The sequence below is a fragment of the Limulus polyphemus genome, unplaced genomic scaffold (genome assembly GCF_000517525.1).
Source record: "Limulus polyphemus unplaced genomic scaffold, Limulus_polyphemus-2.1.2 Scaffold7, whole genome shotgun sequence".
NCBI lineage: Eukaryota > Metazoa > Arthropoda > Merostomata > Xiphosura > Limulidae > Limulus > Limulus polyphemus.
In genome coordinates, this window is record NW_013665617.1 from 1,502,747 (window position 1) to 1,525,242 (window position 22,496).

General features: G+C 31.6%; 1 protein-coding gene across 2 annotated transcripts in view; it reads left to right on the plus strand.

The window, feature by feature from the left end:
* Positions 1-22,496, plus strand: part of LOC106477104 (insulin gene enhancer protein ISL-1-like) — a 59,793-nt gene that overhangs the window by 2,829 nt on the left and 34,468 nt on the right. For both annotated transcript variants that reach the window (XM_022381397.1, XM_022381405.1), the window contains exons 2-3: positions 13,919-14,108; positions 16,841-17,121. In XM_022381397.1, the coding sequence (XP_022237105.1) occupies positions 13,919-14,108; positions 16,841-17,121 (471 nt within the window). The remainder of the gene's footprint in view (positions 1-13,918; positions 14,109-16,840; positions 17,122-22,496) is intronic.

Genomic DNA, 22,496 nt, shown 5'->3' on the forward strand with positions numbered 1-22,496 from the left:
TGTATTTGTCTAAAATGTTTATTTGTCCTTAATATTTTCAACAACACTGTCCGTATACCGTACTGCGTAATTACGTATAAATCTATTGTTTTACTTGATCTTGAACGAACTGCGAACGTTGTTACCTTACAGGAAATTCATACTCAGGTAGGAAGTAGTTAACGGAAGTTTCCGATGAACAAACAGCCTGCTTGCTGGTGAAATGATTGGGGTAAGATATTTTAATAATCCACTAAGGCTAGTGATCAAGTCGTCGTCCAGCAGCTTCCAACAGGTCATCCATTGAAAGCCTATCAACATCTTAATTTTAATGAATTATAAAAGTCTGAAATTTAAACCCTAATTTATCTAGTTATTTGGCATTCCTGTAATCATTATGGCTTCGTAAGGTAAGACTTTTAAAACAAACACAAATTTGAAACTTTTACAATATTCCTTCACGATGTTTGTCTATCAGTGGGTCAACAGTAAGTTTCCGGAGTTCGATTCCTGATATCCCATTGTGTAGCTTTGCGCTAAAAACTACGACAACGAAATCCACATATTATCTAAGAATTTCGTGCTATTCTATGGTTACGTATAGTTAGAAATGGGTAAAAAATAAATACACTGTCTTATGGAAGTTTATATAAGAGCAACCTATTTAAATAAACCAAGGTAGACTAGATGTTTCATGCGATTTTATTTGTTTGTTTTAAAGTACAAAGCTACACAATAGGCTATCTGTACTCTGCTCATCGCGGCTGTCGCATCCCAACCTTTAGCGTTATAAGCCCACCGACTTACCGCCGAACTACCGGGGGGGGGGGGCGTTTTATTGCGAAACTAACTCTATAGGTTTTTATTATGGGTTAATATTAATTTTTTAATTTTATTATTGTGCTTGCTTCGATCAGAGGATAGAAATATTTGATTTGGATCTAGTTCACATGTAATAATAATATGAAACATCGTAACTAAATATTAGTACCACTGTCATTCGGTTTGGTGATTGACGGTGAAACAAAATTTCACAAAATATGTACCAGCCATAAAAGATTTGTTGACGGTTAAAATAGTTGATCCTGTCTTCCCAAAATATTTTTAACCTGCTATAAAATGTATATCCGCAAGTGTATCAACGTACTGGTTGAAGCCGTGGGGTGGCCCTCTGGTAGTGTTCTGGACTCCAGAGCTGGCGAGCCGGTATTTGATCCGTGTGATATCACAAAATATTCTCCGCACTTTGAGTTATGGGTGTATAATAGGAATGACAGATGAAGGCGATCCTGAACGGCAGTACATATTCTTAGTAACTTTGCCATAAATACAAAATGTGTACAGTACAATATAAAACTCAAAGTAGCATGATGATTTTGACTTTATAAACCACAAAGTTTACCACTAAGCTACTGGAGGAAAGGAGGCTTTCGGAAAAGATATGACTGGTAGGTTACATAAAAAAATAACAACATCGGTTCCCAAATCCGCTGAGAAACAACGTATTTTATAGCTAAGGCAGGTTAGGGCTTGTAGTAATAGAAACGTCTACTAAGTATATTAGAAAGTAAGTTTTATTTTCAGCAGAAATAATTAAAACAGTAATTCCACGTATCTGATTTTTTTTCCAAGACCTAAGTATGCCAAGTGTACATCGTCATAACACAGTAAGCCAAGTGTACATCGTCACATAAGATAGTTGGCTGCCGGAAGTAAACTTGAAACATTTGCTTTCGTATTCATGAAAACAATTATAATAAAAGTTTTGGTTTAATGTAGATGTATCAACTTATCTGTTTTTATATTTAAACAAATGTCAGTTTGAAAATTATGACATTCATATTAGAATTGGTTTAATTCTAATAATTAGCTTAACTAGAGTAGCATCAGTTGGAGATTTGGTGAAATATAACATCTGCCATCTAAATCATTTAAAGTAATTTGGGAATGGCTCTTGAAAGATTTGTGGTTCAAGCATCTGTGGTCATATGAATAAGGTCGGAAATTTTGAAATTTCTGAACAACTGGAGTACACGAACGATAGTAGACATGTACGACGCTTTAATCTGAGCTGAGGCCTCGCCTGCTGAAGTTTGTTAAGCTTGATGTTTTGGTTGAACAGTTAGGTTTAGCTTCTGCTTAAATAGCCTATCGTTAAGTTAATTCGAAAGATGAAATTCTAATATTAGTAGGAAACTAAAGCTGTAATGTCCTTATTAATAAATTTCGACACCTTCTAGAATATCTTAATAATTAAATTTTGACACCTTCTAGAATATTTTAATAATTAAATTTCGAACACCTTCTAGAATGTTTTAATAATTACATTTCGATACCTTCTAGAATATTTTAATAATTTAAAAGTTACTTTAGTAGACTTTAATATGGTTTGGTTGTTGTTAAACGCAAAGCTACACAATGGGTTACTTTTGCTCTGCCCACCACGGCTATCTTAACCCGATTTTTAGCATCGTAAGCCTGCAGACGTATTGCTGAGCCAGCGAGGGCGGAGTCTTCAAATGATTTTGTAGTACTATGGGAAAGCAACAATAAGACAGCTCTCGTATTAATAACATTACACTGTTGTATTTTACGTAAATCACATATTTTAATACACAACGAGCTACTACTGAAAGAAATCACACGTTCACACAATAAGGAATCAATTCATATAAAACTAATAAAATTGCATATTTTAATAAATCGTGTGACTCAAGTCGGTAAAACAAGTATCATATGAAAGATAAAATAAGTTAACATTTTTTACGCATGTGCATAAACAGTCATTCTTCAATTTGAGGGTTGTGTTAATTTTTTTCATTCTAAATAATTTTGATTTTTTTTTATTTCAATAGAAGGTGTGACTAATGAAACACATGATCATGCTATATTAAATTAATAGGGTCCCTTGCTCTGTTTTTATATGTCACAGTTACTCCTTAATTTGCTAAATTTAGATTATTACGTTACAAAATATTTTTATCATACGAATGTTAAATATGACTATTGATATTAGGATATATATATATATATTAATATATAAAACGAACAACTGATATTTCATAAGATGCCAAGTACAGGCATGGTCAATTAACTTCAAGAAACTTTCGAAAATATACTGGTTAATATTAATTCTTAAGACTAACATCAAACTTTTTGTCAGTTATTGAAACTACAATTGCTCACAGGAGAAGTAATTGGAGCACAGTAATCATCACCTCACTTACAGTGTTGACGTAAAAATGTCAGGCGCTCTTCCTTGCGGTCTGATTGTAATAGTTCTTTCTTATGGATAGAAATCAACAGGTCGTATACTAAACAGTTTTTTTTTAATTTTATACGAGGTATTTAATTTGAAATCTAAGAAAAGTGGCAAAAAAATATTGAAATTTTGTTGACTACCTCTTGGGTTTTTTCCCCCATTACTCTTATTCTTAATAAGAAACAGTGAATAAAATAAATTAGTTGTAAGTTAGTTGAATACCTCATGAAGTGAGTTTTTTTCTCCATCAGTCTTATTGTCAATAGGAAACAATGAATAGAATTAATATATAAATTATTTCCTTGGTAGAAAAAAAGTGTTCATATTTACTGGAAGGAATTAGCCTATTCGGACATTATTAAATTATGTTAAAGTTAAAAAACTTTTAGCCTCCAATAAACTAACATTTCGAGTAAGGGTGCTATCACATGGTGACATTCAAAAGAAATAAAGGTAGTCTTGTCAACTTTAAAATTTAAAAACGATGTTACAAGACGCTATCAAAATAAACAAATATAATGTTAACTTAGAACAATAAGTAAAAGTAACAAAGATATATATATTTAAACTTCAGGTATTGATATTTTAGTTTAGACAAGATGCAAACAGCACTTTTAAAACTTTCTGATGTTCTCCCAACTTTTCGTTTTTCTCATCACTAATGAATACTCTGTATTAGTAAGCCATGGTTCTCCCTGTCTAAGATAAGATAGATTTCCATAAAGTGGAATTCACTGTGTTTTTCTTTCATCGACTTGAGTATTTAAAACTATTTTAAGTTTCAGAGCTGTCGCATTACTTATACCTTACTCCCATGCTACTAGTATATACAGAACTTCATGATTGTCGTATATCAAAGCTCCTTTTTAACTACTTGATACGTATTTTAGTTTTCTCGTTTTCGGCGGTTTTAGCAGCTCTCCTTACATATTATTTCACACTATCGATGAGCCATTAGACATGTATTAAAAATTTTGTATTTTATTAGTACAAATGAAAAACATCAACTTTAATTCTTTGTTCCCATCGTGAATACGAGAATACTAACATCATCTTCAGGAGTACTATGAGCGTCAGGGAAATGTGAGGTTATCATTAACTTTAGAATTATCAAGGAAGGATGAGGTTAACATTAAGTTCAGAAATCTCAGGGAAGAGAAATTGTAACGCTAACTTTGGGAGTACCAAGGAAGAATGAGAATAACATAAGCTTCAAGAGTGTCACAGAAGTACGAGGTTGTCTTTAACTTCAGTAGTATCAGGATAACATCAACTTCAGGAAAGGGTGAGGGTAACAGTAACAGGGAAAGGAGAATAATTTGTAAGTAGCCTAAAAAAGTAGAATAAAAATATTCTGCGGTTAATGTAGCTGTGTGTTATTGTTGGTGGAACTTCCGATGGTAAAATAAACTAAAAACCATTTAGTGTAAGTTCATAGTATCGAATGAAATGCTTGTCGAATATTGGAGTTTTGGATTAATTATTTGAATTTTTAGGAGTAGTAAAGTGTTCAATCAAGAAGATTTCAACTAAAATTTAGGGGGTCTAAATACTTTTTGTATATTTTAGAGGCTTTGATCATTCAACAAATACATTCTGGTTGTTTTAAGTAGGACGTCACTTCGGGCAACAGTGACTGTATATAAATTATTAATAGTAACTTGATGTTAACATGTTAAGGAAGAGACTAGAAATACTTATTTTATCTCTACCCATGTTGTAGTGCCTATTTAAGTTTCTATAAATATAACGATGGACACCTGTATAACAGGCTTATCTTGATAAAACTATGACACGAAACACAAGGGACAGTGCTGAAGTTGCTTTTTGTTTACTAACATCATTGCTAAGCACACGTCTTCTATGATTATTCAATACATACATCATGGCCTTAAGGATCTGAGCGTAAATCCGTCAGAATCGGCAGCAATCTGCTTCTCTAAACTCGTGTTATCAAAATCGACAGGGAAACGCAATTTCAGCCACTGCCTCACGCGACTAGAGGTCTAACACTACCGAGCCTGAGATATGACAACGTCGTGCTGACGCCATAGTCTTCAGATAGTAATGTTGTCAGTTAATAGGAGACGAAGAGTCTTCACTAGACGTCCCACGAACATATAAACTTTCTTAAAAAATGCAGCACTGTTAATAATGAGTTTTTCCGAGTAATTTTTTACGCATTATATTCAAGCTCGACTAAAATTTACTACCAACGTAAAAGGCACGAACATCAGCAAAGTCGAGTCGTATGTTTTTAAAGCATTCTAAGAAAGTTATTTCATAGCAATTTGTAAGGACACATTCTTTACAGACAACAACAAACTTTTACGCAAGTTTCACGAGGCCTCAGTGTAGAAGTCACTAATTGTATGTAAATTGCACTACTCATTTCTGGCCAAGAGAAGTGTGTTTAAGCCAAGTAAACATTTTATTTGTTAAACGTCTTGTGGGACATGAGATATATTTATCACTATTATATGCAAATATATGCGTGTGGTCAACATACCGTGAGTAGTGTAAGTCGTAATAGGACTGCTGCTACAAATTACATTGTATATAAAGTGTCATGACGTGCCAACTAAGTTGCCTACCGTACACAAATAATAAATGTTAGGATAGTCCCTGGACTAATTGGAAATAAAATAAATTCAGCTTTATTGACATGTTTCCGAATTTTTATACCAACTGATACCAAAGCTGTGCTTTTCCAGGTTCGTCTTACAAAAAGCTTTGAGAAACTGAATGTGCAAAATATAGATAGCTAATTGAGACGATATCATATTTTGAAATATTTGTTCTTCTCGTATTTTGTTTTTATATTGTTGTTATTTATTGAAAAAACTTTATCTATAATAATTACTGGTTTCCATTATACAAACTGTGTTTTTTTTTCTATATTCATAGGTAATAGATCATAAGCTATGAATTATGATTAACATGAAAAGCTTACAACTATAATAATATAAATACTCACCTTCTTACCTTGACTTAAAAGAGAAAGTAAATTTGGACGCTTCATCGACTTTTTGATTTAATATTCGATTATTAAGTTTAATACTTCACCATATAGTGTGATTAGGAAATATTAGCTATAATGTGTAAAAAAAAAAGAATAGTTTGTATTTATATTTTATAATTTCTATAGCTTGGATCTTAAATGTTAATAGATTTAGGTACTACTTTTTAGGCTTCTATACGCGTTCATATTTTGTTTTGTTTTTTCCTATTCTTACTGAATAGTTTGGTAAGAAATAACTTTGCTGTTGATAATTTCATAGTGTTTCCATTTTACAAGGTCCTTAAATGTTAATTGATTTAGATACTACTTTTTTAGGCTTCTATACACATTTATATTTTGTGTTTTTCTTTTCTATTCTTATTGAATAGTTTGGTGAGAAATAACTTTACTTTTGATAATTTACGAGACTATTAATAAATAAATTATCTAACCTGAACTCATAATTGAAGTGACTGTATATTGGGTGGATAAAAAATAAATATTATGTGATAGAACTTATGATGATGATGATGAGGTAAAGATACATATAGCGAGTTAATTCTACTATATAAAAACGACTTGCATGCGCCAGTTGTTTGCCGCAGATGTGAGCCACAGCAACGTGAGGGAATGTGTAGCACCTATACATTTGGTTCATGGCGAATTCTCTATCATTCGACTGTACAATGCAGGCTTGTGTAGATATACATATGGTTGAAGAAATATATGTCATAGCCCAGTTGAAGAAAGTAGTCGTATGTATATATAGATATACATATATATAGCTAGGCTGTTGATCAGAGTATGAACAAATAACAATATTTTGGGAAAAGGAGCCTTTACACATCAAAGTATTGAGGACATTAACAGTCTCCGAAACCAAACTCAATCAATCAGAAGCAGCGTGGTCTTTTGTAAAGTAAATGCTATGATTACGAAAGAAGACACTCCGACCCCCCCCCCCAAAAAAAATCACTGTGGTGAAGCAGAGCATATCTCATAATAGTATTAACAAAATAATAAACAATAATTTGAAGTTAACAAAGGCTCATAAGCCAAATGTTCATATGTTTCTAACCACATCTTGAGATCAACATTTGTACTCATAAGAAGGAAAGCCTAAGAAACTGAAATCCCAGTAACCCCATTCGACCACATACCTGTTAAATGCCTCGATAAGCTCCTGTGAAATTTTGTGCCTTTGGTCTGTCAATACGTGATCTTGTAAGTTTACGTTTAAGCACAGGGAAAGGTCTGTTATAAAACGTTTCGTAAGATGTGCAGTCCGAAATTTAGTTCGTTGTCCTTCGCAGAAGCTTAATACATAGGACATAGCTGTGCCTGGCTATAGTGTATAATCATAGTAATCACAATGTACACAATCGACGATCAACAAAGTAGCTCCAAAGGTAGTAAGGAGATCTGGATCACTGTTCTCATAAACTGCGATTAAACCCTTAATATATATATAGTTGGATTTAAAAGTTACTCTCTTTCGTGTCATTTAATACGAAGTCATTAAAGTAATCAACAGTATTACCCCTAACGGAAACCACAGATAAAAATCAACAAAGCTCAATAAAGATGGCAAAAAATTATGAGAAAATGTGTGTTCGGTTGTATTGTTTATCTATTATTATAATAATATTCTGTTTTTGTCCTGAAAATGTGCGCCCACTTTACTATTTAAATGTGCGTGTAAGCGCATTTTATATCAGCAGATATATATATAAACTTTAAGGGACATTTCGTACAACAACATGTCAAAAAGGCTTATCAAAGTTTCTAAATAGGTCTAACGTTAGGTCATAGAATAGCATTATAAGATAACTTGACAGTATTAAGTACGGTAATGTTTAACCCTAACTAAACTAAAGCAAGTTATAGCGTTAATTTATCTCTTTATCGAATATAGGCCGTATTTAATAAAGGCTTAACTAATGTCAGGCCTAAGTCAAGTGGACTTGCAGATTTTGGTGTCTACGATTCTAATTATTTTGTATTATTCTAAAAATACTTTACTTAAAGGGGTACTGTTGCAATAAAGATACTAATTTGACTACAAACGTTTTGCGGATCTCTGCTAGTATTTATGTTCTTGTTACATGAAAATAAGTCCAATATGCTACTCAGCATAAATATGTTACCGAATTCTACTTTGCTTGTTGGCACACAGGAAATGGATTTCAGTTGTTTGAACCATTGGTATTCCAATGCACAAACCAGTTACTGGTTACTGATTGCAATAGAGGTTAGATTGTGATAGATGATAAGTCAAAGAGTTTAATAAAGACATCAGAAAAGAAGTTATTTAAAATGTTGCCTTTTATTACATTGAAAATAAAATGTTGGAGTTTCTGGAGTAGAATAAAAGATATCAGAGAACGGTTACCACCGTCCACTAGATTTCAATATACATGATAGCTTCCTCTTATGATACTTCAACACCAATATTTCTTCATTTTACTATATCTAGGTGAAGTGCAATATACATATTATTCTGCAAATAACGTTTCATTTTCGAATATCTATAACTCTTCTTGTAAACTAAACAACAAAGGTATAAGCCAATTTTACAAAATTCTTGTCTGGCTGAGGGTCAAATTGTCCAACTCCCTAAAGAGTAAATACCCTCTTGTTGCTTAACTGCATAATGAAGAAGAAATATATGTGGTAAATGTTAAGCATATCACTATATACAAAAGTGATACAGGATTCCATGATGATTCTTATATGTAAAAGGTGTAAAGTACAATAAGTATAGCTGAGTCTCCTATACGAAAGCTTTCATGATAGTACTTTTAATAATGTAAAGAAACTTGAATGCTGAAGAAGCTGAAAGCGGGTTCTTTACATGCGGTAAAGAGAGTCTGATTATAGCGTTGTTTCTTTGGAGAATGTGCTTTATACTTTACTCATATAATCTTTTCTTGACTTCTGAATGATAAACCTTCGTTACATTTAACACAAAACTTGAATATCTATTGTGTCCATTCGGAAACAATTTATAATATTCCAATATTTTAAAGGACTTTAGATAAATCTTGTGTGCATGTTACAGTGCATTTAAGTATATATTTATCTTACTGTTTATGACCTTTTCTACGTAAATCTTAAGCTCTTATTGTTGTTTCGTTAATAGTATCTCTACTTTCAACATATTATTTAATAATTATATGATGGTGCTCTAAACCTAATTCATCTAACTCAGTTTATGGTATTCCGAGACTACTTGATGAACCTTCCGTCCCTTTTTAATAAAGTTTATATATTCCGAGACTAAATGGTGAATATTTTGTCCCTTGTTAACTCACTTTCTAGTATATATAAACCTTTTTTGTTACAAAGAACAATGAAGTTATTTCTTTTTTTAACACGTTTTATTGCTTATATTCAAAAATTTGTGGCATATAATTGCTTCGTAATCTCAGTGATGTCTAATGATGATAAACAGCGTTTGTTGTATGTGTGGAGAATATGGACATGGTTTGTAACTTAAAAGTTAAAACATTGTTTTATACCGATGATTTATTCATTTTTCTTTAGCTTTTACACACATATATGTGTGTGTGTGTGTCTTTTTCAATATTACGCTTAAAATGCCTTATTAATGAACATGTTATTTGAAATTACTGCAGATATAGTGTGGAGAATGATTGTTTCTTTATGTTAAGTTATCTAAAGCCTGAAATAATATATATATATATATGTGTGTGTGTGTGTGTGTGTGTGTGTATTTGTGTATAAAGTGAGAGAATAAAAACTGTACGTTCAAGAAAACGATGTGTTTACAGCTTTCAACACTAGAGGGCAGACTTTTAGGTTTGGCATTGAAATGACGTAGTTGTTTTTAAAAAAATTATGGAGATAACTGCTTATGACAAGTCAAATTAAAGCAATTAGTTAGAAAGTTCTATACGAAGAATGACATAAGTTACAAATAAACGAAAATTTCCTTCTAATTTCTTAAAATATTTTATTTGATAATAGCTAGACTGTTTCAAATTTCAGAGGCCATACAAAAACACTGATCAAGAAAACATTAAACAAAATCCAAAATCAAAAGATTTTAGTCGATTATCGCTAGAGGATTTTTTTACAATCACCAAATTAACTCCTTAAACGTACCCTCATACAAAGCCGACCTTAATAATTAGGTCTTTAAAATACTGTTTGCTAATCACTTGAAAATTATATTACTAATTGCCTGGCGATTTTAGCAGACACACACACACAAAAAGGATTCTTAGTGAAGAAATATATAAAAAAATAAGTAAATCAACCTAATTATTGCTAATTAAATCTCTGAAGTGTTTTACTTCAATCACCATAAGATGTTACCTACAGATAGCAAATATATTACATCTCCTTATAATACTCGCTATGAAGAAATAATTATTTCACCACGAGCTACTAGAAGAATTTCTCCTTACAAACGAGCCTTCCAGAGCGGAACGTTTGTGGACTTACAACGCTAGAAACCGTGGTGGACAGAGCACAGATAGTCCATTGTGTAGCTTTCTGCTTAACTACAAACCAACAAAACCTAACAAACGAACTTCCGACGAAGAAAGTGTCACAATTTTACTGATAACGAGCTAGGTATTTAGTTGAACTCATTAACTAACGTACAGAGGGTTTGTATCCGCTCTCGATTAGTGAAATGTATACACTAATTATTGAGTACTTTTAGCCAAAAAAAAACACGACAAAAAATATTAAACAATTTCTAATTTAACATTTCATTAACAGCTTTTTTCTGTACGATTTTCTGCAACTAAAAAAAGTATTAAAAATGCATAATAATCAATGATAGAAAGAATTAAATGAACTTCAAATTAACCTCTTCCCAACAAACTGGATCGCTAGAGAATTTTACTTATTAAATATCAGATTTTTTACCTACATAATTAATCAACTGAGAAAAAGTAGAATATCCAAAACAATTAAAAGGTGATCAGAACTTCTAACCTTGTAAAACAAGGCAGAATCACTATTATAAAATAATGCTATTCCCTCTTCCATGTTCATTCTTATGAAAATCAGGTTTCAGATCATGCCCATCCAAAATGCAAATGATTGATCATCCAGTTTTTTCAACACAGTTATTATAAAGAAATCGATTCTTTCACTACTAGCTTTGATGAAGCCGCTATGGAGAGTAAAGATCTTTTTTTTTTCTAACGTTATTGCCACAATGTCCTTCCAGGGTCAACTAGAAATTATGAAACAGAAACCTCACTTTATAATGAGTATATCTTAAAAACTACATCTCTCAGGGAAGCCAAATAATCATCAGAGACACATTAGAATCATAAACTTCATTAAGGAAAGTTCAAACGTGGTATACAGGGTATTTCCAAGCAGTATGATGTTGCATACGTAAGTCGCTTTTCTCGCAAAATATCGTTACTGTTATTTTATTTCTTTTGTTTCGTGAGATCGGTGATTTGAATAAAATGCGTGTCAATGTACGGGATATCGAGGGAATCAATGAACAACACGGACAAAAACAGATGGTGTTTGCAGTGGCTTGATTGAGAGTGGGCTTGATACTTTGATCAAGAATAACTAAAAAATATTGAATTGAAAATCATGTCTCGACTTTCCTGAATAAAACTTATTACACTAATCTGTCTCTGAGTCTCCTAGGACAAGTATGTTGTTAAAATACCGCCAGTTTAAATTTGGAGTTTTCATTATAATCACCATATATTGCGGTATCATAAAATATTGTCTTTGTTGTCAGATTAAAGTTAAAAATTCGTGACCAGACCTTAAAAAGGGCAGCTGGATGTTTTACTCATAAGGCAGACAACCACAGCAGACAGTTTCATTACAAGAGTGTAGAACTGCATCCGTTCAAATGGTACTGTTGTTTGTACACCTGAACAAGGCACACCATCATCTACGACTAAGCATAGCTGTTGATTCTAGCTCGCCACGATCATTGAGTATAGGTACTGAGAAGAATCATAAGCGCTCAGCCTTTAGTGTGCAGATAGGAACAGACTTTAAGATCCCAATTTCATATAGAAATGCGACGATGCAAAAAGGGACCATTAATAACATATGATAGGGACGACGTGCTACCTTTGTGCTAGCACATCCTTATATAATTGACCCTGATTTCAGCATAATGGATTAAATTCGCGCCCCCACGAGCTAAACTGGTTGGCACGTTTTTTGAAGAAAAATGATTGCATGACAGATAACGATATGCCTTATTTGGATAAAATCGCAGACGAGGGGATGATTTATATTATTTTGTAATAATGGTTGTTTTTCTTATCATGGCCATGATGTACAAATTCCTTAAAGGAATTATCATTTAACCATTTTATGTAGTGTATTCCACGAACTTGAAAGTAACTATTCTTAACGAATTGTATACATTTATTTTTTAATTGCCAGAAGATTTCAGTCCATAATAATGATTTTTTTAAGGAAAGTATTTCACAAACTATAAAGTAACTTTTATCCCAACTAGCTGAGTCTTTAAAGAATGTTACTCACTTGGCATCAGATGATTTAACGTACATAAAGAAGTGATTAATAAAAAAGTATCAAATCAAAACCAAATTAACAATTTAACAAAAATACTAATTAATTACTTCAGTATCAGCTTTTTTAAGGAGAGTTCTCAAAGTTTTCCCTTACTAGCTGCCAAGCGATTTTATTAACCAAAATGATCCCAACGTCAAATAAAATAATTTAATAAAGAACAAACGTGCAGTTTTGAAATAGGCTAGTTCTATATAAAATTTACCCGATATTCGCCTGACAACATTATCTTGCAAAACAGATAAATAAATATGAAAAGCTGCTGTAATGAAATTTTTAAATGGTTCTAACTTACCACTACAAATTTGTTATTTAGAAAATGTTACTAGTTAATCGTTAGGGGATTTTATTCGTGAAAGTTAAACTTCTAATCAAGATACTATTAAACTAAATCCAAATTTACTGGTTTGTTTGTCGTTAATCGTAAAAGTATACCATGGGCTATCTGTGCTATGCACACGGCGGGTATCAAAACCTGATTTTTAACGTTATAAGTCCTCAAACTTACCGCTGAGTCACTGGTGCACTCATCAAATTTCTATTTGTATACGTATTTAGGTTGCAAGATGCTAATGATTAACAAATCTCACTATAATTGCAATTAGTTTTAGTGTAGCATACGTGTTTAGTTGAATAGGAAAAATCAAACCAAATTAACGTTAGCTTCTGTTATCATACATGTTTAAGATAGTAGGTGATGACCTGTAATAAATTTATCAAATTAAGGTTAGATTCTATTAGTATACATGTTTAAGGTGCTCAGGTACTAAATTAATATTGTTATATTAGTATACGTGTTTAGGTTGTCCAATGATAATGTATGATAAATATACTGAATTAAGGCTAGTTTCAGTTAGTATACATGTTTAGGTTGTCCAATGATTATGTATGATGAACATACTGAATTAAGGCTTGTTTCAGTTACCATATATGTTTAAGCTACTAGGTGATGATATGTAATAAATATACAAAATGAAGTTTAAATTTTTAAGCATACATTTTTATTTTACCAGGTCATGATGTTTGATAAGTTTACTACATTACTGCCAATTTTTGTTAGCACACATATTTAGATTCTACCATAACTAAGGTTAATCAACCATTTTTTACAGGAAAGCAGCGAGTGTCAACTTGTGTCGGCTGCGGGTCCCAAATCAATGATCAATACATTCTCCGAGTAGCACCGGACCTAGAGTGGCACGCAGCTTGTCTCAAGTGTGCTGACTGTCATCAGTTTTTGGACGAGACCTGCACGTGCTTCGTTAGAGACGGCAAGACTTACTGTAAGAGAGACTACGTTAGGTAGGACAGTTCAATTATTCATAATCATATATGTGGTAAGCCTAGCTAACAAGAACTGAAATCATATATTTACTGTTGATATACGTGTTCACTGCTTAACGCCTGTTGTTATTAAGCATATTTTGTATATTAGATAGTTTTGTAGATGAAAATATTTTGTTCCGTTACAGATTGAAGTCTGTCCAACATGTTACGTTTTATCTAAGTTGTAGCAAATGCCAACTATTGGCACCTATTACCAAATTGTTTGTACCTATTAGCAAACTGTTGGCACCTATCACCAAACTGTTTGTACCTATTACTAGCGTTATTACTTACAATACAGGTTGTCTGTCTTGTCATATCCTCAGATTTACAATATTTCTACCACACCTCTTGTTGCTTCTGCGTGCATTAGGTAGATAGATAATATAAAGAACTTGTGTAGTATATTAAATTATTTTTTTATGATTTAAATACGTTTTTTTCTGAGAAAAATATGCCAAATAGTTTTTAATTATTCATCTGTGAATATGTAATTCGATACCGTTATCAGTAGATGGCAGAAAATATTGCATACATTTAGATAAAATGGTAAAATAATAAGATCTTATATAACAATTCATTTTTAGTTGATAAACACGGATGAAAAAAATTTTCCGTACACCAGATATAAGATTTTGATATGATAAACTAAAATTATTATGATAATTACTTTATTTTTAAAAGTAGATCACGAAATTATCAAATTGTGGAAAGTTAAGGGATATTTTAAAACTCTAAGTTTTAAGAACGATTATGGTAAAAAATATAAGAAATTAGTATATACCAGCTATTTTTAATACTGTATCACAATAATTTTTACAGCATAATAAGATTTCTTTAGAAAATACGGCTATCACGACCTGGCTTTTAAATAGCAGTTAATACGTCTATAAGTGAATTACTTCATGACTTTTAATTTTATATGGTGTCATTTTTCGGTAATATTGATGTTAATAATAAAGAATTTACAGTCACACTTTTTTGATTATGGAGTTTGTTTCATGGATATTTTCGATATGACTTTTTTATTTCAGTAAGTATTAAGTATAGATTTATAGAATAATGTTTTCACATATAAAAATACATATATTTCCAAGAATAATAAGGTGATTAAATTGGTATGGTGCACATGGACTTATCTGATTCCTGAAAACAAGCTGTTTTTAAAATCGCGGGATTCTCTTTTCATATATGAACCTGTAAAAATTTTATAATAGATAAAGGTCTTTGCATATTTCATCTTGCCCCAAAAACTGAGCATTTATAACTAGGGTATATACCAGTCGAATTTTATAAAGATACTATCTTTAAAGTGAAGGGTATCGGAACCTACTTTAAATTTCTAATAGTAAACAAATAACAGCTCAAAAAGCAGTAATTAAGAAAAAACGCTGCATCTAATATAAACTCTACCGTAGATCTATCTAAAACGAACATAATATAACTTGAAAAATAACTGAAAGAAAATGCACCAGAACTAACACTTATAAAAGAATAACTTATTGAAGTTACTCCACGTAGTTTTTAATATTAACGGAATTGTCTTTGATTTTAATAAGAGTTATTCAATATTTTATAGATTCCAAATTAAATATCTATGAGTCACTTTATTTCTGGAGTTATTTATATATCTCGCGTACATTCTTTTGACTGATATGTATACATACGTTTCCCTGTGGTATTCACTATATTCACTGATATTATTTATCTATCCATTCCTTTCATCGCCTTAACTTACCTTTATGTACCCGCACACAGAGAACTGTAAACTGTTAAGAGTTAAGTAACTTAGTGTGTAAGAATGTCGGTTTGAAATTAGCCTCGGGATATAGAGGAATATATATATGTATGTGTATGTGTGTGTGTGAAGATATATATATTTGCATGCAATACAGACGTCTACACTAAGAAACCAACAGCAAAAAGAAAAACAAAAAAACAGGAAATATTAGTTTTGAAATATTAAATTATCTTCCTATGCCTAGTAGTTAGCGTGCACGGACTCTGAATTCGAGAATTTATTGTTTACGTCCCGTTGACGCAAAAAACCATACTTCCCACTTTGGGGCTGTGGATTCGTCATAAGAGTGACGGTCTAACAAGAGTACCCAAGAGTTGGCCGTGGATGCTGTTTAGTCTATCAGTCCAACATTAGAGCGAGCTATGCACCAATAGCCCTTGTGTAGCTTTGCGCGAAAATTCTAAACAAATAAACAACAACAAAAATCGAGTATAATATGAACAAATGGCATTTTAATGTTATTCCACTGCTCATCTCATACCTCCTGTGACGATAAGTTAAGAGATTATGAGACTAATTTAATAATTTTTTAGAAATATGCTGGTTGCGAATGATGTTGCTTGACATTTGAAAAATGTGCCTATGCCCATTTTTTTTGAATTCGTACAATTAGGCTCAGCACTTTTATTTACTAATATCAATGTATATGATCCAGAAATTAAACCCAATATTACTTTATCTGAACGACTTTAAGTGGTTTGGTATGTAGTTTTCTACTTTAAGGAATACAAACAAAAGTGTTTTAATACCATCTATAAGTGAACATGTTGAGTAACTGTGAAAAAAAGTTGGTTAAAGTGTACAAACAGTGCATTATAGACACAAGCACAGGAGCTTGGAATTTAAACAAGAACAGTCACTTTGGTACTAAACTGTATGGCTAATAATCTCGTTTGTTATTTGGCAGGTTATTTGGAGCTAAGTGCGCCAAGTGTAATACAGGATTCAGCAAGGATAACTTTGTGATGCGAGCCAAGAACAAGATTTATCACATTGAATGTTTTCAGTGTATGGCGTGTTCTAGACAGTTAGTTCCAGGAGATGAATTCGCCCTCAGAGACGATGGACTTTTTTGCAAGGCTGACCACGAAGTTTTAGAGAAAGCCATTAATAACAACAAAGGTACACTAGCCAATGGAAAAGGAAACAACAGTAGTGCTAATGATAGCATTGGGTTACAAATGGCAGGTAAAGTAAAACCCATACATTGCTTACCCATTATTTTGCCTTATTTGTATTGCCTCTGATATTGCCTCTAATATAAATAAAATAAGAGATTTGAACATTTTAGGTGTTATATCAATGAAATCAGTTTTTAAAATTTTTCTATTTCCGACAGCAGACGAGTTTAGCATTGTCAACAGTTCATATTTTGACAGAAAAATGTTTTTTTTTACTATATATTTTCGAGAGTAATTCAATATTTTTAGTTTGAGCAATATAAAATTAAAACCCTATTAAGCAAACGGTAACAATGATATACTTGTACACATTCTGAAGGATATTTTTAAGTCATATTTTGTAACTGTGAATCCTGGTTTTTTGTACTGAGATCTGTTCTGTAGTTACTCAGTTGGGCTAAGAAGTCATCATTACAGTTATCTATACAGACTTATCCATTATCCATATGATGATGTTGTATCATACTAAATACGAAAAATATCAACTCAGATAATAAAACTATGAAAATAACACGATTATTTTTATTAAGTGTGTTGTATTAATATTTAATGTTTTAGAGCATTTATTCATTGGCATTCATTTTCATACAAGTATTAGAAAATTCGAAAATATCATTTAATGAAACGCAAGAATTAGTTAACCTACAGCTCTCAGGTACCTTTTGGTGAGCTCACCCAGTCACTGTTTTTAGATGAAATTATAATTTGTTTAAAATGTATACTAATGTATTCAAAGGCTTTTAATAGTCTATCATAATCTGAAAAAGACAAGTCAATATTATCAAAAGGATAAAAATTAGTTATTAACAAAATGAAATCGCTTGAGGTCATGTAAACCCCCAGACTAGTATTGAAGAGTTTTCAATCGTTCGGCCAGCCTTGACTCTCTAGTCATGTAACTTGATTCTACACTCTGATTCCACTAGTGATGTAGTATTATTTATTTATCGGCCTTATAATCCTTTATAAGTTTTTTAAGTGTACAATCCCCTATAAGTTTTTATAGAGCTTTGCAGGAACATTTTACCTTTCCTACTTATGGGTCTGAGTTATCGTTAATCTTCAATGAATTTATTTTGATTATATATATTCATAATTTATTCTAGTCATCTGTTTTAAAAACAGAACACGCCTAGCAATGCCTTGTGGTTAGGACGTTCGACTCATCATTTGCGGTTCGTGAATTTGAATCTCGTCTCTGAACATGCTCGATCTTTTAGTCTTGGAGCTGCTGTAAATGTGACAGCGAATCGCACTGTTCGTTGGTAAAGAGTACCTGACTTCAAAATTAGGGATGGCTAGCGAGTAGCTTTGCACGAGATTCAACAAAAACAAAAAACAGAATGCGATTGTTTATGCTATAGAATAAAGCTGTTGTATGATAAGATAATATTTACTTATAATACAGAATAAAGCTACTATATGATAAGATAGTATTTACTTATAATACAGAATAAAGCTACTGTATGATAAGATAGTATTTACTTATACTACAGAATAAAGCTACTATATGATAAGATAGTATTTACTTATAATACAGAACAAAGCTACTATATGATAAGATAGTATTTACTTATATTACAGAATAAAGCTACTATATGATAAGATAGTATTTACTTATAATACAGAATAAAGCTACTGTATGATAAGATAGTATTTACTTATATTACAGAATAAAGCTACTATATGATAAGATAGTATTTACTTATAATACAGAACAAAGCCACTATAAGATAAGATAGTATTTACTTATATTACAGAATAAAGCTACTATATGATAAGATAGTATTTACTTATAATACAGAATAAAGCTACTGTATGATAAGATAGTATTTACTTATAATACAGAATAAAGCTACTGTGTGATAAGATAGTACTTACTTATATTACAGAACAAAGCTACTGTAAATACTATCTTATCATACAGTAGCTATATTCTGTAGTATAAGGAAATATTACCTTATCATATAGTAGCTATATTCTGTAGTATAAGGAAATACTATCTTATCATATAGTAGCTATATTCTGTAGTATAAGGAAATACTATCTTATCATACTTATACTACAGAATATAGCTACTATATGATAAGATAGTATTTCCTTATACTACAGAATATAGCTACTATATGATAAGATAGTATTTCCTTATACTACAAAATATAGCTACTATATGATAAGGTAATATTTCCTTATACTACAGAATATAGCTACTATATGATACGATAATATTTCCTTATACTACAGAATATAGCTACTGTATGATAAGATAGTATTTACTTATACTACGTCAAATTAAATTATGTGTAAAAATAAAAAGATGGCTTTCGAAATTATTTTCTATAGAAAAATAATCTTCCAAAATATCTCAAAGTGAACTTTACTCAGTGAAAGAAGGTTTCACATTTAAAAGATTTGGCTTTGCCCTTCTATGAAAAATAGTAAAAATAAGCAGTTGTATATAAATCTTAGAAATATGAATTCAGCACCATGTGGTATATCATCAAAGATAAACATTTGTAATCGTTCTCAAATAAAATTTTATGAACAAAGAAAAACTGAACTTCAGAAACTAACGAAGTCATAAAACTCATTGAACTCTTCTGCATAACAGAACTTTAAAATATAGAACATTAAACTGACATACAAATCATCATAAAACGGGAATTTCGGAAAAATAATAAGCAAACATAAACAACAATAAATAAACCATTCACTACAAAACAAGTCTATATAACAGAATCAGAATTCAGAAACCAACGCATCTGTCTTCACACTGATATTTTATACGTTATGCAACAAAATAAAAAAATAAAAAATCATCTAAAATTTGTCCTTATAGCAAAATCTTGGAAATAGCTATGTATATATATAAACTTCTTTAGTTACTGATATCGTAAATGTGAACGTAACAATCAATCCCACTATTCGTTGGTAAAGATTAGCCCAAGAGTTGGCGGTGGGTGATGTTGAATAGCTACTTTCCCTATAATATCCTCACTTCAAAACTATATATATATCAAACTTGTTACACGTGGTTAATCACACTTTTAAGTAAGAGCGAGTTGCGTATACTAATGCAGTGGTTGTATTCAGCAGATACAATCCGCAACCTCGCGCGTTGTTTGCATAGTGGTTACGTACGTGGTTCAGGCAAATTTATAATCATTCGATAATGCAGTGTCGTCACTGGTAGCTGGAAGAAAGTCGCACATTCCGTTCCAAGGAAGGATATTAAATGATATAGAGCTAAAGGAAACAACGATTCCGTGACTAGAGCCTTCGACGTTTCATGGAAATCAAAAGCACGCACAAAAGAGCGCTGAGTAGAACAGCAGACTCAGAAACCGCGCCCCATACCAGTTGGGAGCAACAAGTAAAGAGTATTGTTACGAGAGAGAGCCCTATGACCCAAAAAGCCATCGCAATGAATCAAACAAAGATTTGAAATTGCCGAAAGCTCACATGCCAAAACCACACGAGCTTCCAACCACACTTCTAATCAATATGTATTTTGATAAGAAAAACTGGAATCACACGGTATTGCACTCTAGTCCATTCTCCTCTCCTATTAGTCTGCTTAAACGTTAGAAATCCGAGTGCAGATTTGTTGAAGGGTCTGTTGAAATTTTGTCAAGATTTGTGGTCTAAGACTGACTTCGCCATTCTCTGCTGAAGCTTTCCTTTATGGAAGTTGACGTATCAGAAAGTATTGCGTAATCATGGTCATCAGAATGACCAACATTGGGGGAAATAGTTCTAAGAAAACCGATCTGACAAAATGCGATTAACTCTTAATATTTCCGATTTGAAAGAGTAGAAAACGTATTGTGCCATGATGATACCGTTTGAAAGTAATATATTAACCACGACAATACACTGTTCTTATTTATTGTATATTATAATTTCGTTATGATATATTGTAAATATTGCTGAATACGACTTTCAGGTTTATAATATAAGATTACTAGTCAGAATCCTTTTTTCTTCTAGATGTCAGTATAAATAATGATAAACACAAGTTTTTTTTTTTAATCCGCTAATCAATTCATCTTAGATATCGAGTCTAAATAATAAGGATGTTGGGAATTGTTTACTTATCATACTTTTGATGCGAACTGTTTGTATAAATTATGTGTCATAATGCCAGTGCTAATTTAAATATTAGAAAATGTAATTCATTAAAATAAACATTAAACAGACAAACTGATGTTAAAGTTCAAATGTATGTAACATTTCTTCAAAGTGTTATCCTACATAGAAAAAAAAGAAGGATTACTCATCACTATTCATTCAAGACATTTTCATTAACTTCGATGACTCAATACGCAACTGAAAACCAATGTTTGTACGTTCTCTAGTCATCCTGTTTTATTATTCGTGCGTTGTTAATTAATTGTTCAAAACCACGTGTATACTGGATATCTTAATATAACACCAACGTTCTTGATCATTATTTACGACAACTTACTAAGAGGTATTTGAATTAGATATTAGAACTATTCAGGAATAGCCTTTTGTTTCCTTTTCACATAGGAGTGAAAGCATATGTAGCACCTTCGTCAAACATGTTATTTAACACTATATACTGTGTCTATTTACTTTTGTGCTATACCTTAACGTTGCATTTAGAAGTTAAATAAATGTTGGATGATTGGCTTCTTGGCAAAGGAACTTTCGAAATCGTCATTTTGTTACGATATGATTTATTTACATGGACAGGTAACAGAATTATTGTAGTATATATAATAGCTTGTAATTAACGACTTGTTAGAAATGAATAAAAATGTGTGCAACAAATTTCTTTTTACCAAACTATATTTAAGGATAAAAAATACTCAATGTGTCTGATGAGAAATGACATGTCACATAAGCAAAGTTTAGAAACAGAAGTTAAACATCATCGCAATACCCGATGACATTCAGATGAAACCGATTGTTTCAACTTGTATCGGCACCTGAAAACTTATGAATAATATTTTTACTCCATATGATCAAACTTAACTCATGCCAACACATCATTATTGTTTATTATAAAATCTATAGTTAGTTAGAAAATTGCATTTACAGACATACTGCCTCTACGTACAGCTGCTTGAAATGTATATCATAGATGTTTGGAATGTATCTCATGTTATCACGTTATGGCATACCGATCATTTAACAACAGAATATATAACTTATAACACTTATGTTCGACTTATCAATCTTTTAAGGAAACCGCGAAATGTGTTTTAATTAAAACAACTAATCTTGAGAAGTAATAAATGGCAGTACATAAATTTCAACAGCTGCGTAGTGCAAACATAAGGTTTATACGTATTTATCTCACTATTAATGATTCTTAAAGTTTTAAATTAACTATCAAAATATAACGATGAATTT